This window comes from Anopheles coluzzii, chromosome X (genome assembly GCF_943734685.1).
Source record: "Anopheles coluzzii chromosome X, AcolN3, whole genome shotgun sequence".
Taxonomy (NCBI): Eukaryota; Metazoa; Arthropoda; class Insecta; order Diptera; family Culicidae; genus Anopheles; species Anopheles coluzzii.
Genome location: NC_064669.1, coordinates 17,542,761 through 17,564,338, shown reverse-complemented (window position 1 = coordinate 17,564,338; position 21,578 = coordinate 17,542,761). Strand labels below are relative to the sequence as shown.

Below are 21,578 nucleotides of genomic sequence, written 5' to 3'. Positions count from 1 at the left end.
TCTGAGGATTTTGGAAAAATGTGAACATATTTGAAAAATAATGGCTTTTCTGTCACTATGTAACGGAATTGCTCGGTTTAAGTTTTAAACTCTTTGTAAATGACCAGAGAACATAATTACTCTTAAATTATCATATGGAGCGTAATTTAGTGCAATATCACCAATATTGGTACTAGCACCATTACGTACGATTACCCGAAATCAATTGCTGAAACTGAGTTTTGGCTTGAAGTTATAGTTTAATAAACACGTGTTTTTTGCTTAGACGTCGATCGTTTTTGTTGGTCAAGTTAAGCGTCTTCAACAGTATGCAATGGTTTTTCAGCTTTAAAGTCCGATTTTCAGATCAAAACGTAGGGTAAGATTTGAGGATAGTAAATCGTATTATGTTTGCAATATTTTAAACATAAGACCGATGGACTGGTCTGGTGGTACAGTCGTCAACTCGAATGACTTAACAACATACCCGTCATGGGTTCAAGCCCCAAATAGTGGATACAGGCAGGCCTTGACCGGCAGCGATTGTTGTGCCAAAAGAACAAGAAGAATTGTAAAAGGTAATAATGCTTCTGTCTTGCTATGTTCGGTATAAAGAGTGTCTTTGAGGCTTTGGCTTTAGAACATGGGTCTCCGAACAACGGGCAACAGAGTCTAAAATGCGGCCTGTGACGGTTTTTAAAATTATGAAATCTTTAGTCTAGATCAGGGATTAAGATCAGGGATCTCCAAACATTTTATTTCGCGGGCCGGATTGCTTCACAAATAACGTTGTTTTTGAGGGCCATTTTGACTTTATCTTTAGAATGATCGATTATTCAAAACACGATTTTATTAGAATATTTCTACATCTTTATTTCATTGCATCTTAATCTTCAAAAGCAAATATTTAAATTTTGATTTACTAGTCATGGTGGGCCATAGTTTGGAGACCCCTGATTTTGACTATGTTACTCAAACCATACCAACTGTGTATATTGGATATATTCAGTAAATATATTCTTTCAAATTTAAACGTTCCTATTAGCTTAAGAACCGTCCAAATGGCCATTAGCGACATTATTTGTTAAGTAATGCGGCTTGAATGTTTGGAGATCCGTGATTTAGATAATAGTGTAGCCGAGGGGCAGCAGTCGTCACTCAATGTTTTACCCGCGGTCGTATCCTGTATCCTATGCACACCTGTCTCCATTGCACACCTTCCCGGCTTTTGCTCGGCTAGAGATACACAAGAGTAAGGATTTTATCACGAATCCTCTCACCACTGTTTGCGGTAATCTTCAGGGCCGCTTCGCAGTAGCTCTCCTCAAAGTATCGGTGGCAAAACTAACTGCGAAAAATACAAAATAAAACAGGAAACGAACACAAGCTAAAGACGCTAAACTCTCATGCAAACGGATACCAACCGTTCCCAGTAACCCAGAGCAAGCGAAAATAGGAAACGGACAATCGAAGATAATCCCACCGCACTGGGCGAGCTTCCGGACCACCACGACCTGTCAAATGGGCGCATCCGGACCCGGGCCGCAGCCAGAACGGTTCGTTTCTTCTGTTTGAGCTCCCATCGACTATCATCAATCTATTCACCATGCGCATACAGGTTTCAGCTCGCGGATGTTATTTTTTTTGCCGGCTTGCGGGAAGGGGGAGTACTTTGCCCATTCTTCGTAGAATTTTATATGAGGCGGGCTTGGCAAACGAGCGGGAAAATTTGGCCCCAAACTTTTTGTTCACCCCGCTTTCCGCGCTCATTATGTGCCGTTTTTGTGTTCGTGCTGTGTGAGTGTGTGCGTGACAGGGTTTGTTGTTTAACTTTTCTGAACGCTCGCCGCTTAAAACTTGCTCCCTCCCCACAGGGGTAACCTGAAGTGGAAGCAAACAGACAGCTATAGAACGAACCAGTGATCGAACGAAGCAATGAAAAAAGAGGGAAAAAAGCGTGCGTTGGAAAAGTTCCCTTTCATTGGAAATTATTAAAGAAATAAGCTCGCCTACACATACACACACAGGCACGTTGAGTGACGGAAGCTATCCTTTACAGATTATTATCCTTATCGCGGCATTATCGATTTGAGATGCTGCTTCAGTATTGCCCGGCGTCGGGCAACACTTTAAGGTGGGGAAAGTAAAATGTAAACTAATTTCCCCATTTAATCTCACCACGGCTCGTGAAAGCCGTGCTGCACAACACATTAAACCTTGCATATTTATGGACGGTCATGACTCTTTCCCCGTTCGCTTTTGGCTCGAAGTCCAAAAAGTTCGCCGACAGGCGGGACCAGTTCAGTAATCCTTGACGTGCCTCGGCCGGCTTTACCTTGCTTCCATTCTAGGCAAGGAAAATGTTATCCGGTCCGCTGGTTGAAGGCATTTACCCGGCCCGGTACCATTTTCGGCGTACCTTATTAATTAATCCACGGTTAATCTTGGCGTGTTCGCAAAGATCCGGTCCCTGCACATCCCTTTTTTGGGCAAAAGTTTGCCGTAGGGAATGAAACAGAAAAGAAAACGAAAACGAAGAAAACAAAAAAACATACGAATTGCTCCAAGATTGCCCGAATGGATCGTTGGATGTGCATAAAGTTTTTGGAATGTTCGATTTGTTTGTTTGTTTTGCGGCGACAGTGAAATCAATATATTTTCTCTCTCCATGTAACGCGGAACGCAGCTGCTGGAGAGCTGCGAAGGATAGGAAGGGGTATCATTAATATTTTCATACTGCATATATTTCTTAGCTATGCTGCAGCAAGCCGCGGGAATCGGAGCGTTGCGCAAAGGCGGGAAAGCGGTCGCGTGGGCGTTAGCGTTTTAGGAATAATTAATTAGCCCCAGAAGTTTTTCCTGCCCGACAACTTGTACCGCGCTACGTTGCAGCAGGGTGGTTGGCACGATTTGTGACAATTCGTTGTTATGACGGTTATGCCAGGTTCATCATTAAAAGCTGCACCTAGCTCCACTCTGTCTCCTTTCTCTCTGTCTTTCTCTCTCTCTCTCTCTCTCTCTGTCCCTCTCTCTCACTCTCTATCTCGTTCTCTATATCTCTATGTTTCTATATCAAGGGAAACAGCTTTATTGTTGATGACGCTGCTACTTGTTTGCAATCAGCAGCATCCCGAAGCGTATGCAACCAGCTTAATTGGTAAAGTTGGGCAAACATGCCGGGTTGCTTTCCCATGCGACAATAGTTGGCTCACCGTCCGCACAGGCTCAATCAGCAAAAACGAGCTGTTTTCTCGAATTTTGCACCTATCGCCAAACGGAAAAGTGAAAAGTGGGTTGCATCTTCCGCCAACCTCAGGAAGCTCGTTAATTAGTACAGGGAAATAAGTTGCGTTGGGTTGGGTTGATCCCAAGCGACGCATTCAACAGTATTATTTAGGGGTTGTGCTTCTTACGGCCGAGAAGATATGCGTTTTGGAGATACTTGCTTGTTTTCACTTATTTTACACTAGTTGATACTCCTGTTACTCATCGGAACAACTTTGAAAGCGGAATAGACCTCGCTAATCACTTTTCAACACACTTCGGTTAGTACCCCATTTCAATCTTATTTGATGATGCAAAAGGTAGGTTAGAAATAAGCTGAATACAAACAAGTAGATTCAAAGCGACGAAAGCACCATCGACGACGAAAACCATTCGCCGCGTAAGATGACCTTGCGAGGATACTGAAAATCATTGAGGCCCCAATATCAGTACAATTTGCTTCAAGTACAAAAAAAGTCCAATCAGTACAATTTGCATCAAGAATGATCTATTGCAATGTAAATTGCATTCTTGCTAAAACTTGCCCTCTTACAAGCCAGAAATATCAGAGTTTTCGGCACGAACCGTATCAAATAAGTGATACAGTGCTTAAAAGTATCAAATCTAATCTAACATACCCAATAATGTAATGTTTTTTAAATGAAAAACGTGAAATTTGTCTTACGAGGGTATTCGAGTTACACGTATTCCTCGGGAACGTGTTTTTTTTAACAGACTGTAATGTATAATATATGATGCATTATATATCATATAATAAACTACAGTCGCCTTCTTTGCTGACCACCGGGCCCCACGAAGTGAAATACATTCCTAAAGCAAAGGTTCCTGAGCTGGTACCAACAGTCAAACCCAGGGAAGTCCATTCTTCAGCTACAAGTCGATCATTCCTAGAATGAAGGACGCCGTCGACAATATACAGTCCATTCTTTAGCTGAACAAATCCATCTCCGTTGCTATGCTGGATATTGAGAAGGCCTTCGACAGTGTCTCTGGCCAGCTGGCGTCATTCACAAAAGGGGTATTTTTAAAGTGATGACCCATACGAAGAATATCTTGAAAATCATTCGAAAGCTCAGTCGACTTACCGTTTCTAGGCATAGTTCCATCGGATTCCAAGTCTCATAGGACAGCATTCAGGAATCACTCATTACCGGTCACGTATGTAAGGGAACCTTCAATCGAAGTATTTTTTTGTGAAAAATTAAGTTGCACGAGGAATGAAACCCAAACATCGAAGCATCTTAAACTGAAACTCGGTCAATAGAGATGGATTGATTGCACGAGACACGAACGGGACATAAAATTCACTCTGATCATTGCCACAACAAGTGTAAACAATCTTGTTGTATTGTGCACATAAGAAGGATTTTATACAGGTTGCCTTGTTCCTATAGGTGAGTTGTGGAATGTCCATCATTTTGCAGGTGATTACTAATCTGTCTAGCATTTGCAGTAGGATAAGCCCTTTCGCTGTGTTTCCCAGAGTACAATGCCTCTTTCTTCGGCATATAAACGCACGTGAATATGTCCAAGCCTATCAGCTGACGTTATGAAAACATAAATTCCCCGCACCCCATATCAGGGGTAGAAGTGAGGCTGTAGAGATAAGGATTTTCAGTTGCATGTTCTGCTATCTCTCTCTCTTTCTCTCTCTCTCTCCCTCGCTCTCTATCTCTTTTTTTTGTCTGTCTAACTTACCAACCGAGGGGGGTCAATCTTCAGATTGATTTTGTTGCTTACTTTTAATGCGACACGCTTTGTAATAACTTCCGGTTGCAATCTGCTGCGAATGCGTGTTCTTGCCTGTTCACCCTACGACGTTAGCCAATCGATATTGTGGAATGCTGTGGAGCAAAGCAGAGCGTTCAAGCTGTAGCGCGCATAGCATCTCATGTGAGTTTCGCTCCCCTTTCGCTAAGCAGTGCTCGATTAAACGACGAAGGAGCTACAGAAAACGGTACGGAAAACGAAACGCACCAGAATAACCGGGGGTTGTCGTCAATCTCGCCTGGATAGAAAGGACCTTCATGGACCGGCGTATCTCACGTACACATTTTTAAAGTGATGTAAAGGGTTATGTCGAGGTACCCTAACGCTTTCGATTTAAAAGCCATTGGAACGCACTGCCTTGCCATTCGTGCGATGATCGATGAAATAAATAGAAGTAAGAAAAACGAACGGCTAACGGAATCTTTACGCGACCAGCTGACCTCGCACTAAGGTAGAACACCCTACACGCGTGATAATAGTGTGCAACCCTACTGGTGTAAAAAATGGGGTTTATTAATATGCCGGATTGCAGTGCCTGAGGTGGTGTAGGGGGGAAGAGAGGCTTAGATCTCCTGTTTGAGAAATTCCCACGCTTATAAGTGGAGGGGACAAACTATTTGGAAAAAACTATTTGGAAAAAAGGGTGCATCGACAAGGGCGCTCAAAGGTGTGACATTCCCCAACGAACGGTGCCGGAGTCCAGGAGGAGGCAGGCTGGTAGCGATAGGAAGGAAAACTTTAGCCCTTGCTACTTATTTCGAATAGTTTGGAAAACTTTTTCGAGGAGCGTAAGTGAGAGTTGCGGCAAAAAACGGATGTGTTTTAGGATGTGCTCTTGCAAGCTGCCGCTGAAGATGATGTATTGCTTAAAGTTTTCGTCAGCCATCCAATTCTAATCTAGCTTTGCGACGCTGTTGATACATGATGGTGTGATAAAAACTACCAAATTCGGCTTCAACAATGTAAATGTGCGTGGGCACGCATGCTTTCCATCCTACACTATTTCCATGGTGCTGTGCCTGCTCACTGCCAGAGTTGCTTACTTCTGGAGCTCTTTCCATGCCAGAAGGGGAATTAAATATTGTAAGAGCAATACGGAGAAAGAGAAAAAGCAACACAGCGAAAGGAAAGCGACCATCAGCGGCTATCGTAAATTCCCATGGAGGAAATCCCGACGCCTGAGTTTGTAGTTGACCCCTTTCATGAATCCTCGCTTTCCTCACAACCTCACCTCGAACCCATATACGACGCGTTCGGTACGGTTGACAGTGCGCTTGCCGTGTGGGGCAGACTGGCATAGCCAACCGTTGCTAGCGAGCCGAGCGAACAATCAACCCCATTGTTGTCCCCGGTACGGCACACCGCCGAAGGATAGGGTACACTGGGGGGATATTTAATTCGCTACCATGGAGTTGTCATACTTCCAGAGTGGGTCGCGCGCGCGCTCGCGCCGGACTTTGGGATGCACCGCACTGGTGTGCTGCTCAGCTAGGCCGATGTAGACAGAGAGTAGGCAAGGGACGAGCGGGCTGCTTGGGGTCTGGTCAACAACAACAGATGGAACCGAACGGCGAACAGCTGTACGCGGTCGAACTGGACAGCCGGACGTGCCTCGGACGCGTGCGTACACACCGGAAAGAAAGAAATCGGGCCACGCTTATTGTGCCGAAAACAGCCCCTCGGGCAGGGACCGCGAGAGCCGTTGATCAACCTGCAGCGGGATTATTATTTCTCCTTCCATGGATTGAGATTCGCTCTTTTATTAGAACTCTTTAGTGGCACATTAGCAATCTACACGAATTTGTTATTAGGCATAATTCATCAACATGCTAGACGGAGAGAGAGAGAGAGATAGAGAGAGCGAGCGAGAAACTATCAAAGAGACAACGATTTCTATCCCCGTTAAGTGTACAAAACACTGTATCAACATTTTACTACATCACCGAGCAGCCTTCCGTGAGTAAATTTCAGATTGTGTCCTTGACACTGCCAAACCATTCGGAGGAGCCTGCATTCTTGCCGTTTTCTCCACTTCCTCCTAATTTTATTTTTTAGGGGGATATGAAAAGCCTTGTGCAAACTCCACGACAACAAATTCAAAATAAAATATCACGACTTGCCTATAATACCCGGGCGAGGCGCAAAACGCGTTTCCCCTCGCACCGTCCTGCTCAACAGTCAGGTTCGTCACTAAACGCTCATTTTATAATGTTTATCACCGCTGCGTGTATTCCGAACATCGTTTGTGTGTGTTTTGCCTGTCGTGTTTGCGTTTGCAGCCTTTAACGTGTTTCCACTGCCAAGTACCCTTCTCCGTGAAGGGAGGAAACTATGAAGGGGGGGAGGGGGGAGTGGTAGAAGATGATGGAATGGTCGGGGGGATCATTTACTTATCGGCATTTTTTTAAATAAATAAATAAATATACACAGTTTACTGCCGCGCGCAGTCGGGGGCAGCAGGATTGTGAGAGCGAATACCGGGATACTGAAGAACGGTTGAAAGGGAGGTGCAGGAGTGGGACAGCAAAATGCGCAAAACGTGCGTTTTTACTTACTTCCAAATTTTGCCCAAATCCTTGCTGATTTCCGAATTCTGTAGCCGCGGCTGTTGCTGGGCCATCTCGCGGCGGGCGGCCTGGGCCCACACCATGAACGCGTTCATCGGCCGCTTGATGTGTTGCTTCTTTTTGGTGCTCGGCGACCTGCAAAAGCGTTAGCGAGGAAATAAAACGATGTAATAGGTATGTTGGTAAACTTTACATCCGGACGTCGGAAGCTCCTAGTTTGGTGTTGCTGGAAGGGAGTTGTTCTAGAATTTAGTGTAAACCAATGCGATGCATAATGTTTCTGAACGTATATTTCAGATTTCTTAAACTGACTGGAAGCATGTTCTGTGAAGGAATGTTCCCTGACTGAAGCAAGGTTCAGAGAAATTGTTCTCTCTATCTCTTTCTCTCTCTCGCTTTTCCCAAAAAATGGTCCTTTGAACCGGATCGGTTCAACCAGAACCACTGTAATAAATCACAACTCTTTATTTATAGGGATTGAAACTTTGACCGTTAAGTGTGAAGTTTGTGTCGCACAGGTATGTGCATGTGTTCTTAAATTCTGGCGTAACGTCCTGCATGGTTCATAGAAGGATTTTGAACCCACGACTAGCTTGTTGTTCAGTTGTACGAGCTGACGACAGTGTCTAGGGACCGCACCACGGGCATGTGTTTTATGCAATTTCAATGCTCAAAAATCGACGCGAACAATTTCCTGATACTTTGGGTACGGGAAGAATTAGGAATTTTTTTCCAGCCTGCTGTTGTTTTCCCTATATACTTGTCCACCCGTGAAACGAAAAGATAGATTATTTACAGTATGTTCTGTGGCTCGCTCCACTTGTCCTTCATGATAAAGTGAAACTGCCCCTTAAAACCAGTGCTGGGAAGCGACAAAACCGGCAGACGACGAGACCCAGGGGGAAAAAACAGGGAAAAGCACACAGCATCTAGGCAGGAAAGTATCAGAAAAATATAACCAACAGCAATCGTCTCACTTCCTGCCCACGCATCCTTTGTTTGCTCTGCCCTGCCGGACAATTGCCTCCACTATTCTCCACCTCCAACTCGATTGATCCGCATGACGCATCTTACTCGGTTGACGGTTTTAATGAAATGAAAGCGCGTCGCCTTTCCAAAAACAAAACAAAATATAAATCTTAAAACGTGTCTGGAAAGTGTTTTGGAACGCACTTTTATGGCCAGTGTGTGTGTGTGTATACGAATCCCGACAGAGACCATCCGCCCGGGGTTCGGGTTTGCTTTTTCTCCTATGTAAATTTGTCCGTGTTGTCCATCGTTTTCCTGTGCCCGAAAGTACCGGAAATTGTGATGCGTGTATCACGTCGGCGGGCAGCCCAGGCGTCACCTAATTATGGTCGAACCAGGCGGAAAGTATGAGAAAGAGAGAGAGAGACAGAGAGAGATAGAGGGAGAGAGGGAGAGGGTGTGGGGAAAGCATAGAAAAAGACATCATATCATCCACCGGACCATGCGGTACGAGAGATAAGAGCTACGAAATTTCTAAGAACTGCGAAGCGAACGAAACGAGTTTAGCTGGGGCAGCAAGGCAACACGGGTGTAGGATACTCTGCTTTTCTGCGCCCAAGTAGGGATAGTGCTGATAAGGGGTGGATGAATGCCGAGGGACCGTTTTTTTATTCTTTATTATGTTTGACAGGCGTTTCCTATTTGCACTTTGCATCCTGTGGTGTGTGCGTCGGGATTGGTTACTTTGTTGCGCTCTATTGCCGTCAGGGTCTCAGTGCAGGGAAGGAGAACGAATTCCCTGCACCTGTAAGCTGGATGTTCGGAGGGCGTAAGATGCGAATGATGTTTCGACGCTCTTTTTCGCCTGACAATTGCGCGACCAGTCGAGGAGCAATCTGTGCGGTCCCGCAACCCCTCCCCCCGGTAGAATCGTAAACATCCTCCCCGGAAACGGAAAATCTGGGAAGAAAGAACCACTCAGCACACACAAACACACGCTGCACACTTCAAAACAGCATTTCCGTAGCGGTCCATCACCATTTCGCACGCACCATTTCACATCGAAGATGAAACATCAAATAATTAAGCGAACGCGCACCCGCGAATGCCATCGTGCCCATCCTGCGCCAGTGCATGAGTCGTTGCGCGGGGCACTACATGTTTGCGCCGTTTGCGAGAGTGCGCTCTGTACGCACACAGATACAGGCGCGCTCATCCATTAATATTTAATAGCCGCAGAGGGAATGGAATCGAGCAGGGATTGGCAAACTGAAGTCAAGTACTAAATGGGCCAGACTTAAGGAGTTGAAAATGCTATGTGCATTTTTTTTTAAAACTATCATTATTTTTGCTTTCGCTTATAAAAGTGACAGAAAATGTTTGTCTTGATTAAAGAAAACATAAGTTTTATAAGTGATAAGTTTTGGCAAATAAATCAATTGTTGCATATAATTCTGACTGTATATAGGTTTTCCCCGATAATTAATGCGCTATGAAATCGGACTAGAGGCAATAGTGTATCTCGAATATTAGCGTCGAATTTCGAGGTTTTCAGTAAAATTAAAAACTCATTTTCGTATAATTTTACTTGAAGTGGTAGGTTTTAGCCATTCAATTAGTTATTTGATCTGATTTCAACAGAAGATTACAATTTTGTACCTTTTATATTAATTTGTACCAGAAGATGTATTTTGTTTTTTAAAATGGTTTTTAAAATCCGACCGAAAGAGAATTTTTTTTTGCATTTGACATTTGATGTGTCAAATCAGTACAGTTTGTTTGAAGAACTGTCAAATTTAGAAAATCGCGTATAGCGAAAACTTCATAGGCGTGACGTACAGATAGGTGGACGCATGTTTGGACTCATCCCAGATTTCACCTATCTTGGGTCAAAGGTCAGCAACGACAAAAGAATGGTAGCTGAGTTGCACGCAAGGATGCTGGCTGCCAACCGGTCATTCTACAGCCTGAAAAAACAGTTCACTTCAAGGAACTTGTCGCGACGGACGAAGCAGGGACTATATAGCAGCTATTGAGTACCGGTACTAACATACGCCTCTGAGACATGGAAACTGTCTAAATCTGACGAAACGATCTTAACCTCGTTAGAGAGGAAGAAGCTCAGATGGATACTTGGCCCCGTATGTGTGGAAGGACAATGGAGGATCCATTATATTGAAAAGTTATACGAGATGTACGGCGACCTCACTGTCGTGCAGCGTATCAAGCTCGCCAGGCTCCGGTGAGCTGGCCATGTTATACGCATGGAAACGGGCGACCCAGCCTGTAAAGTCTTTTTAGGCCGTCCACAAGGACAGAGGAGGCGTGGTAGGCCCAAGCTGAGGTAGTAAGATGGCGTGGAGGCGTCCGTCATTAAGATCGGGATAACGGACTGGCAGACAAAGGCGCGAGACCGTGAGCGGTTTCGGACACTACTGAGGCAGGCCAAGACCGCAAAGCAGTTGTAGCGCAGGAGAAGTAAGTGAGTAAGCGTATAGAGAAATCGCTTGTATCGAGTATGGCGTATCGGGGAATACTTGTATAACAATTTTAAACCTTCTTAAATAGTTATAAAGTTAGACCAGGATGGAATTTATTTTGCATTTGAAAATTGATGTATCAAATCAGTACGGTAAGAGTATAAGAGGTACCGTGTATCTCGAGGACCGTCTGTATTTATTTAAAAAAAATCCGTCTTGATAGCTGCAATTTATACCACAACATATTAAAGTCTTCACAATACTTTGTAGGATTTATTTTTTTCTGCTTTGAGATCGGAAGAAGTGTCGACCCCTGCATCAGCACCAGATAGAGCCTGTCCCGAACAGTACCAGTAGCCTAACCAGCTCTTTGAAGATGTACTGGAGCAGAATTTATATCCCAACGATACATAGGACTGGAAAGGGTAGGGCATGGTAGGGGATTTTTCACCTAGCGTACCAGGGAAATGGCGGACCAGTCACCAGGTCACAATTTCCAACCAGGCAGCAAAAACTCCCTCGTACATCACCCACGGGAAGCGTGCTGGAATGTTATTTCTTAATTAGGTGTCTAAGATTTCACAAATACGCAAACAAACAGCAAAAAACAATTTACAAAAAAAAAGCAACAAACCATCGGAGTGTGGGGCTGTGTGGTCTGGGACGTCCGCTCGACTGGCGACACGCGCTTGCGACGATCGCTATCTGTGAGTCATTTCGATTTCAGGCCACGCGAATCGCGAAGAACCGGGTCGTGTTGCACCGGTTGCATGTTGCAAGGGGGGGGGGGGGGGAGAGGGGGGCACGGACGTCATCGGCGGAGGAAGGTTTGAGCATTTCAGTCGCAAATGAGCCGTGACTCCCCGTGGTCTACTGCTACTTCGCTCCTGCCCATTAATAAACAGTAAGTTCCTTCGAAACCTGTGGGAGGAGGCGATGCTTGGATGTGGAGGAACAAAAGGGATCGAGACGAAAGGCCGCGGCGACTAAGTGGATAGGGGACGTCCGTTCCCATCATGCCTCACAGGGCAGGCCTAAAAGGGTCAGTGCAGGGTAGCTCTCTACGCGTAGAGGTGTTGATCTTCTGCTGGACATGCTGGAAAGATGTCTTGTGGTGGGGATAAAGCGAAAACAAAACATGCTTGGGCATAACAATATTAAAGAAATTTGTACAAGAATGATAACTTATCAGCCATCAAACAAAATCTACCCAAAAGAAAACAAACAAACTTTGAACTTTGCAATCGTTCGAAAACAATTTTCGACCTAACCTCGGTAGAACCATAACTTCGGCAGACACTTGATCAGCCCGCTTTGATGCAATCTGTGGCGAATGCAAAATATTTATCTCGTCCCGCCTCCCATCTCCCTTCCCTCGTTCTCCAAAAAGAAAGGAGCAATAGGCAATTCTATAAAAGAACGCGTCCGATGATCGATTTGCGTGCACCTGCCTCTTCTCCTCCGCTCTGGCTATTCCCACGTAATCACCAGAGCCACTAGATCTTGTAGCGACAGACTGCAAATTAACATCATCATCTTTCCGGGCGATTCGCGCCCGCATGATGTCCCTCTTTTTGCTGTGTGCCGCCATTTACGACCGGATCATGTGCGAGAATCCGCGGCAAACATGATGCGCCTGTCCCTTGACCTCTCGGCTGCAGCTACTGCAGAGCCCGGCGCAGCATGATGAATACCATCCGGTCGGTGGCATACGCACAAGCAGTGGCCTTCCCGCTCTTTTTCTAACCCCCCTTCTCATCGTGTGTGTGTGTGTGTCATTAACGCTTCTTGGAAATTAAAGCGAAAAGTATATCAAGTAAAGAAGCACAAAACTCCACCGACGCGCGCGGTTTGCTCAAAATCAGAGAAACGCATCAAAACGCTCTCTCTCTCTCTCTCTCTCTCTCTCTCTCTCTCTCTCTCTCTCTCGCCTTCTCTATTGGTCCAGCGGGATTAACTTGGAATCTTTAATGTTTTAACTGCATACATCACGAGCTGGGGCATTGAGGGAGCCCGTGTGGAGAGAGCAGGGACGTCACATTTTAAAATTGTTGATAATTTTGCGCGTTTTGCACACGGTAGGGCGAATGGAGGCAACATATTGCAATTAAAATAAAGGCGCAATCAAAATGGGCAAGTACTGACCTAGTCGTGGTACCATGATAAGGTACGGCCCCGTCGTATGGGTAATAACAAAAAAGCAATAACCTTTTTGCACTTGTGTGTGTTTCGAGTCTCAGTATTTCGAGCCCGCTAAGCCCGCACACAGTAAAGCGAAAAGCTTTTTTCCAGTAAATCCCTACAGGTATGATGATTGTGGTTCGAAATGCTCAAAGCTAAGGGAAATGTACAACGGATCCCAAAGAAAGACATCTCGAGCGCTCTTAACGGTGTTGTAGCTTCTACGAATCAACGCTCTGCTCTGCGTACCAGTAGAACGCGCCAGAGAGAACTTATCCCGCGCTTGTCGGAATGTATGATCGAAGATCTAGCGAACGACGCACTCACCGAGACACACACGGCTTGATCCCTCGTTTGTTCGATTAAGCACCAGCGCGAGAAGCCTGGATCAACTCAACAATGATATGGAACGTTCAAGTCCAAGTGGTCCCGGCTCGAGAGGGCGGGCAAGAGTATCGGTGGCAGCACTGGTTTTATTTTTTTTTTGCGGGTAATGGGATAAAATCTGATTGCCGTTCCCTCCGCAGGTTCGTCGAGGGATCGACCGCTGCCTCTGACACTTGTAGCAGATGCGGTGACAGCAAACCGCGCGCTGACAAGTTCCAGAGCCACCACACAGTCCATCAACAGCGTGCGCTTCAGTAAGTCCGTGTACGCGGGGCTTTCGGCAAAAGGGGTGGACGACGATGATGATGGGGTGAGACGAGGGTGATCATAATGATGCTGATGGAAACCACCCGGACAGTTGGATCACTCAACACAAACACACACACACTCATCCTCCAATAATCTTCCCGTGCCTATAGCTCTCCCAGGCTGGGGCAAGAGCAGCGTGAGTGTAACAAACTAGATGCAAAGAAAATAATAAAAAAAAACTGCAACACGTGTGTGTGTGTCTTTGTGTTTTGCAAGTACTAAAACCTGCGTACCAGATGCCCACACGCAACACCCATTATCACCCCCGCCACGGCCTGGGGGGTGGGATTGATGCAAGGGATTAGATTTTTACTGCCACACATGACCACACAAACAGGGCTTGGGCGGTTCTAGGTCGTAAAATTGCTTCCGTTTTTTTCCCCATGTCCCATCAGAAAGTGTGTGTGTGGCAATGTGACAGGGTTTTATCTAATTCATCCCAACTAACCCGTCTCCGTCGAAGATAGAAGAAGCTGTCGTCTGAAGTACTGGGAATTGATTTGTCACACGATAAAATGATACGATTCTTCCACTGCAAATATGGCTCGAGCCGGTCGGCTTGGGTCATTCCCAGTAACGAGATGATACTGCACACCGAAGGCCTTGACATATTGGCTCGTTTCATTGGAAATCATTGCATGATGACAACCGAACCTATGAGAGGGTCCAAGCAAGACGTTCAATTACACCAGCGCACAAAAGGGCATTCGTTAGTGCAACCAATTTTGTAACTCGTTTTCCTCATCGGTCCTAACCTGCGGGAAGTTGCGGGGTACTTTTTCACGTCGCAACCGCAACAACACGCCCGACAAGGAATAGAGCCTGGAAAACAAACAACAGCTAAACCACCCGAAACCACACATCCAGTGCAGAAGGCTAATTCAGTCACCACTCTTACGTAGCCGTACCGAAAGGCATCACGTTACACTGCAGACTAGAGTTCGAAGGCTCCGAACAAGCCAGCACAATCATAAAAAGGCCAAGTTCAGGGCGTGAAAACATACCGTACTATGTGTGTGTGTGAGTGTGTATGCACAACCGACAAAAAACAAATGGCTTAAAGGACTACGAAACGAAGAGGGAGATTAGGAGAGTACGAACAACCAAAAAAAAGGCTACAACATCCTTTGGCGGCACTTGACTTTGACGGGGGCGTGCGACGGACTGTGTGGACTGCAGCGAGACTTTATGACGCGTATGGGAAGGATGAAGACACGGACAGAAAGTCTAAAAAGTCAGAGAAGTATCAAAATGCAGAAAATGTAATTATTTTCTTGCTTTTCTAGGGTCAGGATAGCGAGAGATGACGAAAGAAAGAGAACAGGGCGTGATAATTAGCAGTAAATGACCCGTCCCGATGCTCTGAACATGATGAGAAATCTAAAAAAGCGCGTATGATAATGGCTGTGGCTGTATGAACCCGTTACGCTTTTCTTCATTGAGGTTGGGCCTGTTTGGTTTGGCGTTTTTTCTTCGATGTCTCGAAATATTGCGCTTACTTCCTTTAATCAGATGGCACGCAGCTCTGTTGCGTTCATCAAATGCTCGGCGGAAAAGAAAACAAGAGTATCGTCTTCTGCAAAGGCACAGACGGAATAACTTTACTCTTATTTCTTTAGTTCCGGAAGAATTTCCACGAAGAAGCCTTACATCGGTCGGTACACCATCACATTGAAGAGGGCCGAAGCACTTCTTGGGAGGAAATACGTTTTAACCCGCCCTCGTCGGTCTTCTAGTCGGCCTCCTGCTACGACTTTCATTTCCTGGAATCTGCATGATCCGGATATTGGAACGAACACCTTCCCGGTCTGGGAGAATCCATCCGTTTGCGAAGCAGCCTAGAAGCACTCTTGTTTCTATTTTCATACACACATCTAGATATGGCAAACGGAATAATGTGTGTCCTGACACTAGTGCACCTGGACCAGGATCCCTCGGGCTGTGTCTAACGGGGAGGGAGTGGTGCGAAGTCAATTCGTTTTGCTGTTCGTTATTTATAGTACACACGTACCAATCGGTGTGGCTGAGGTGGTTCAGTAGCGGAGGTGATTGGGTGATTCACCCCACAAATAGTGTCCTCTCGTATGTTATGTGCTTTCTTTTTGCTAGACTGGATTCGTTTTTCGAAGCCAAACCATGTCCCTTCCGGCACTATTCTGAGAGAGGGTTTTGGAGTTCGCCGTCTAGCGAATAAAAACGAAGTGACAGAAATTACAGCCATTTGCACAAAAGAGGACACAGGGCGCCCTCGATAGGTCCCGAGCCATTAGCGCCTAGTGCGTAAGTGACGCAGCGGGCCATAAAGCGAAGTAAAATGTATTAAACCATATTGTCAAAAGCGGACATTTGGATGAGGCAAAGTGCGACGAAACCAAAAAAAAAAACCCTCAAAAAGCGCACGGAGCACCGAATAAAGCACCGGTGTGCGTCGGCACGGCCACTCTTTCACACACAAAAAGTAACGCCGAGCAGCCCGCCTTGCGACCTAAAAAGCCGCTCAGGCCCGGGGGAGGCACGGGATTAGGAGCACGGGAAAAAAGGAAATTAATGGTGAGAAAACTACTCCCACCCTGCGTTCCGTCCTACCTCCTGAGCTGGTGAGCTGTAAGCCTAAGCGGACACGGCACGACAATTTAACGCTTTCGTGAGCGGGTCGGTAGCGCATCACATTTTTGGTGACGCGATTTGGGGTTCCGCGACATGTTCACGCGTTTTAATTTGGGCATGTATGTTCGGCTTCGGGGGGTACGATACTCCCCAACCCCACGGTCGGTTTGTCAAACAGCTCATTTGAAATTCATAACCGACAGACAACATGTGCTCCGGGCGCCGCGGAGATGGCGCGATTTTTACGACCGCATCTTACGATCACGCCGCGACGTTTGAAATATTGGCTCCCAAAACCAGCCTGCCATTCGAAACCGGCACAATCGATGAACCTGCGCACGGCGCGGAAGTGGGAGACCGAGGGAGACAAGGTTTGAAGAGTGTTTCGGCTCGTGTTTTTTGTTGTTGTTGGCTCGGAAGTCTCAAAGATGAACTTACGGAGGCACCGAAAAAGGGTAAAGCCACAGAAGAAGAATGCCGAAACTGGCAAGGGTGAAGGTAAACAGGTAAGAAGGTAAATACTCATATTGACAATTGACGCTTCCGGGCGTCCATGTGTGGATGATGATGGCGATGATATGCATGGTTGGGGGTGGTTGGAAGTGTAAACTGAACTGAAAAGCAGATCATCAGCCGAGCGGAAGCGGTGCGCGGCATAAAGAAGCGCCTACAAAATTAATTTGTTTGACCCTCACAAAACCTCTTCCGAAACTCGTTGTCTCTTTTTCTTTCTCTCTCTCTTTCTCTATCATATGCACATACACGTTTCCGAAAAGCCTAAAAAAGATGCGGGAGAAAAAGATATGCAGTTTAATGTTTCGCATTGGGATTCAGAGGAGCCTGTCAAAGCATCTTCGCAGCAGTGCCAAAAACTCCTTTTTTAATCAGTTCTGTCATCTTTGCAAGCTCGAAAGTGCAATTGCAAAGCAAACCACACAATAATCAAAAGTGTCTGTGTGCGAGTGTGTTTGTGAGTCATAAAAAAGTTATATCTCATCTCGTCAACATTCGCATCCGCAGCCCAGGTAAGTGAAACCATTTGACCAAAGCCGGGACCATTGAACCAAAGCTGATCAAAAACTAATCACGTTCGACTTGAGTCCTCACTTCATTTCCGTTTTCTTCTCCCACTGAGCCGACCGCTCGCCCAATAAACTTCTCCTGCAGACCTTCGGATCGGTTCGCGCTTCTTTAAGACAGCTGCAAACGTTACACATGCGCTTGTTTTTCAACAAGAAGAGGAGAAAGAATCAGAAGAAAACATTCGAAGAGCAAACTGATAGAGGGCCAAAGTGTTCAAAGCCACCGCCGACGACGTCGCGTGTACTCTCCATGTTACAAAACACACACACACACGCCTGTGCGCGTTGATGCTGCATGTGCGTGTGTTTGTTTGAATTTGCATCTGAATTACGCAATTTGTGAGCTACTTGTTGTTTGTTTGCCGGCAAAGAACCGAGCAACACACATGACACATACACCCGTACACGCAAGGGGAAGGATGGGGCAGGCACTTGGCGGCAGCCCGCGACAAACCACACGGAGGCTGACGTGTGATCAAAATGTATTTCCCAGCGGTGGGAAAGTTTGTGTGTTGTGTGTGTGTTGGGTTGGTTCGGGAGGGTGGGTGTATTCGGGGAGGGGGGAGGTCATCTTTTCGTCACATTTCGGCACATATCGGAGTAGGAGCGGAAGGGGTCGTCGGAACCGGCAGCAACAGGCAGAGCAGCGGAAGCGTTGCTCTAAGCGGAAGCAATTACACACACATACGCAAACACACACACACACACACACACACACACACACACACACACACACACACACACACACACACACACACACACACACACACACACACACACACAATAACAAAGCTTTATACGTATTTCGGTAGCTTTCGGCAGACTTTCAACACAGGGCATGTGCGCCCCAGAAAGCTTTGGTACCTATATGGCTGCCTGTGAGCGTAATGGAAAGGTTATTACACTTGCCATTCATTGCTGTTTAATGTTTCGTACGGGAGTTTGAGGTACGTATGGTCGAGTGGCTACCGGTAATCGCAAAACAGCTCGTTGTTTGCACCAAACATTGCCGTTGAGCCTACACGCACTACACCCCTCCCCGCACAGTACGCGTTTTGTGCAGAAACGATAAATTCTTGAGCCTATTTTTAAACAATCAGCTCTGCAATGCAATGCAATGCAGTGAGTTATGGCAGCATAAATCGTACACACAACTTTTACATCTCAATCAATGGGAGCAACAACACATGTGTGTGTATGTGGGTAACTAAACAGAGGAAAAAGACATCAAACAACCGAATAAGGTCATGCACTGGTCGTTGCGGCGGCGGATTGGGTGTAAAAAACACGCCGTTTCGGCGGAAGTGTCGGGGCGCATCACACAAGGGCCCGGCGGAAAGGGCGTATTGACGTTTTGCTCAACAAACAAATGCCGATCTCTAGGCATAGGCACACACATACACACACATTCCTGCTGGTCGGTTCGAATGCAATGCCAAAGACCGAATGGAAACCTTACGCTTCGCTCTGGGTGTCCTGGTGGTCCATGGCGATGGAAGCAAAAAAAAAATCGGGAAACTGTTTCTAAAAAAATACTGTCCGCTACATCACAAAAAAACACACACACCCAGACACACATTAGCGAGACATTCCGTGTTGCACCTGTTTGAAAAATCAGCGACAATGATTCACGTGAGGTCCGCTGGCGAGCAACCGAGCCGAGGTATAACACATCGAGGTCTCAAGAAATGTTTGTGTGTGTTTACTAATTGAATTATGGCGCTTCTCTCAGGGGATTTGCATTTGCAAACCGCGCTGCACTTTACGCTAATTATCGACCGCGGTGACGGTTTCCGGCGTGCGAGAAAGGAAGCATTTTCCACGGCGGCGGCGGCGTTCCAAGCAAATACACATAGATGGCGCAAAAGGGGGTCGGATCGCAGGGAACGTGTTCGTCACCGGCAATCACTTACTTTGGGTTGGTACGCAGCACTTAGCACCTTCAGATTTCTTCTTGGGTTTTTTTTTTGCACCACGACACCTAATCCAACGCTAAGCCCTTTTCGCATGCTGCGCGATGTCACGCTTGTTGTTTGTTCTTGCGCACCGCTGCGGTGAGAGGTGGCGTCCCATCACAGTCTGCGTCTGCGAATAGTGCGTTGCAGAGCCACCGAATAGCAAATGCCACGCAGTTCAGATAGAGCCCACCAGGGCTCGGACATGCTGCACTCCGGTCAGTTTTGCTGATAAATAATGCATTTAATGCGCAAAACCAAACAAAACAAATGTTAATGAGCAACAAACAGGACAAATAGAAAAGATTCGCGGCGTACAATTCCTTCCTTTGGCGCATAAACCAAGCGCACCAAATGGATGTTCCAGTGTCGCGGGCGCGGGCGCCTGTCATACACAGGAATTGTTGCGATGGAATTGTTCGTATACTGCACGTGCAAGCAATCTTCCCGAAAGTCCCGAAATAAGACAACTTTTTTGTTTGAAGCGCAGCAAGGCGCAAACCGATCAAGTGGTTTTCCATTACCCATATGTGTGTGTGTATGTGTCCTAGTGATAGCAGCATCTCCATGAACCCTGGGTTATGGGCCTAGGCTGATTGTAGGCACGTCTCGACCTAATAAATATAGCATTTAAATATCCTAATTTATCGCGTCTCTCTATGGTTTTTCTTTCCAATACTTTCACGGCCAGGCCTGGATAAGTAGTGGAGTTAGATTAATGGAGTGGAGTGTGGTGATAGATTAATGGTCTTTGTTGTTGTTTTTTTGTTGTTGTCATTCTTCCTTTGTACACGCTTTACATTTTAACAGAAAAGTAAACAACTCTTTCTTTCTATCTCCTTCCTTCTCATAGGGCGTCTTGAACGCTATACCGAGAATGTCCCAGCAATAATGAAATTCTACCACGTGACTCGAGAAAACGGGAACATCCAACATCAAAAGTCCAAATACCGGGTCACAAGTGGGTTCGAAAGGGCACGCGAGGTAAACGGCCAAATAATCGATCCCAACCATCACCAGTGTCTGCATAGCGCGGCGTTGCGGTGCGTTCTGCTACGTCATCCCGTGACCTCTGCATCTCGTGCGATCTATGTGGCCTATCTATGAGCTACGCTTGCGGCGATAGCGTTTGCTTTGGAGTGGGAAGGAGTATTCAGGTCGCGAATTCTCCGTGCGGCAGCCGATAACACGTGGGTGATGTCGGCGGGGATATTGTCCACGTTGTCCCGCCATCGAACGCTAGCTGGTGACCGCCGCTATTAGCTATAATCAGACCCAAAAGCCGACTCATCTTCTCGCCGCCATCGAAAACTGCAGAGGGAATGGAAGCACATGGTTGGGAGTGTGCTTGATCATGGAGGATGATTTATTTTGCAGAATGCGCACCACTAACAGTACCGGAGCGGGAGCGTTCGTGTCCTAGCCTGTTTTATCATTGCGCACTCTTACGTGCTCAACAATAGGGAGCATATTCCGATAAAATGATGCGTCAAAAACGTTGCATCATCATCGTTGATGATGTATGTGTGTAATGCGAAGTTTACTTCGGATTCTAACAAGCCTCGAAAGATTCCAAATCAAGAAGGATTGTAAAGATTTTATTGCAAAGAAATGCACGTGCACCAGCTGGCGATAGATTATTCTGGGAAGAGGCTGGGGAAGGCGAATGGCGCTCAAGGAAACTCGATATTACAAAAACACGCCGCACAGTTTCATCCTGCTTCATCCTAGTAATCTGTCATGATTTTCAAGCGCCACTTTGTGCCTTCAGCAATTGCGCCAAAAGCGGGGAACCCGATCGGCCCTGGAGTTTCAATTGCTTCCCTGGCGGAAGAGGCATTGCTTTTCATTTTGTAAATGTGTATGCAAGTCATTCAACCGTGCAGATTGGCGTGCTGATACTGTTAGCTACCCGAAAGGAAAACCGGCCTGGTTTTAGCATTTCGATAGGCGCACGCACGGCTATGAAGCATACCGAGGCAGTATGTATGTGTGTGGTCGTCTTAC

The 21,578-nt window shown here is 46.3% G+C and overlaps 1 protein-coding gene across 2 annotated transcripts in view; it reads right to left on the bottom strand.

The window, feature by feature from the left end:
• The window catches only part of LOC120956956 (uncharacterized), a 40,028-nt gene that overhangs the window by 6,343 nt on the left and 12,107 nt on the right, over positions 1-21,578 (bottom strand). For both annotated transcript variants that reach the window (XM_040378811.2, XM_040378819.2), the window contains exon 2: positions 7,590-7,736. In XM_040378811.2, the coding sequence (XP_040234745.2) occupies positions 7,590-7,736 (147 nt within the window). The remainder of the gene's footprint in view (positions 1-7,589; positions 7,737-21,578) is intronic.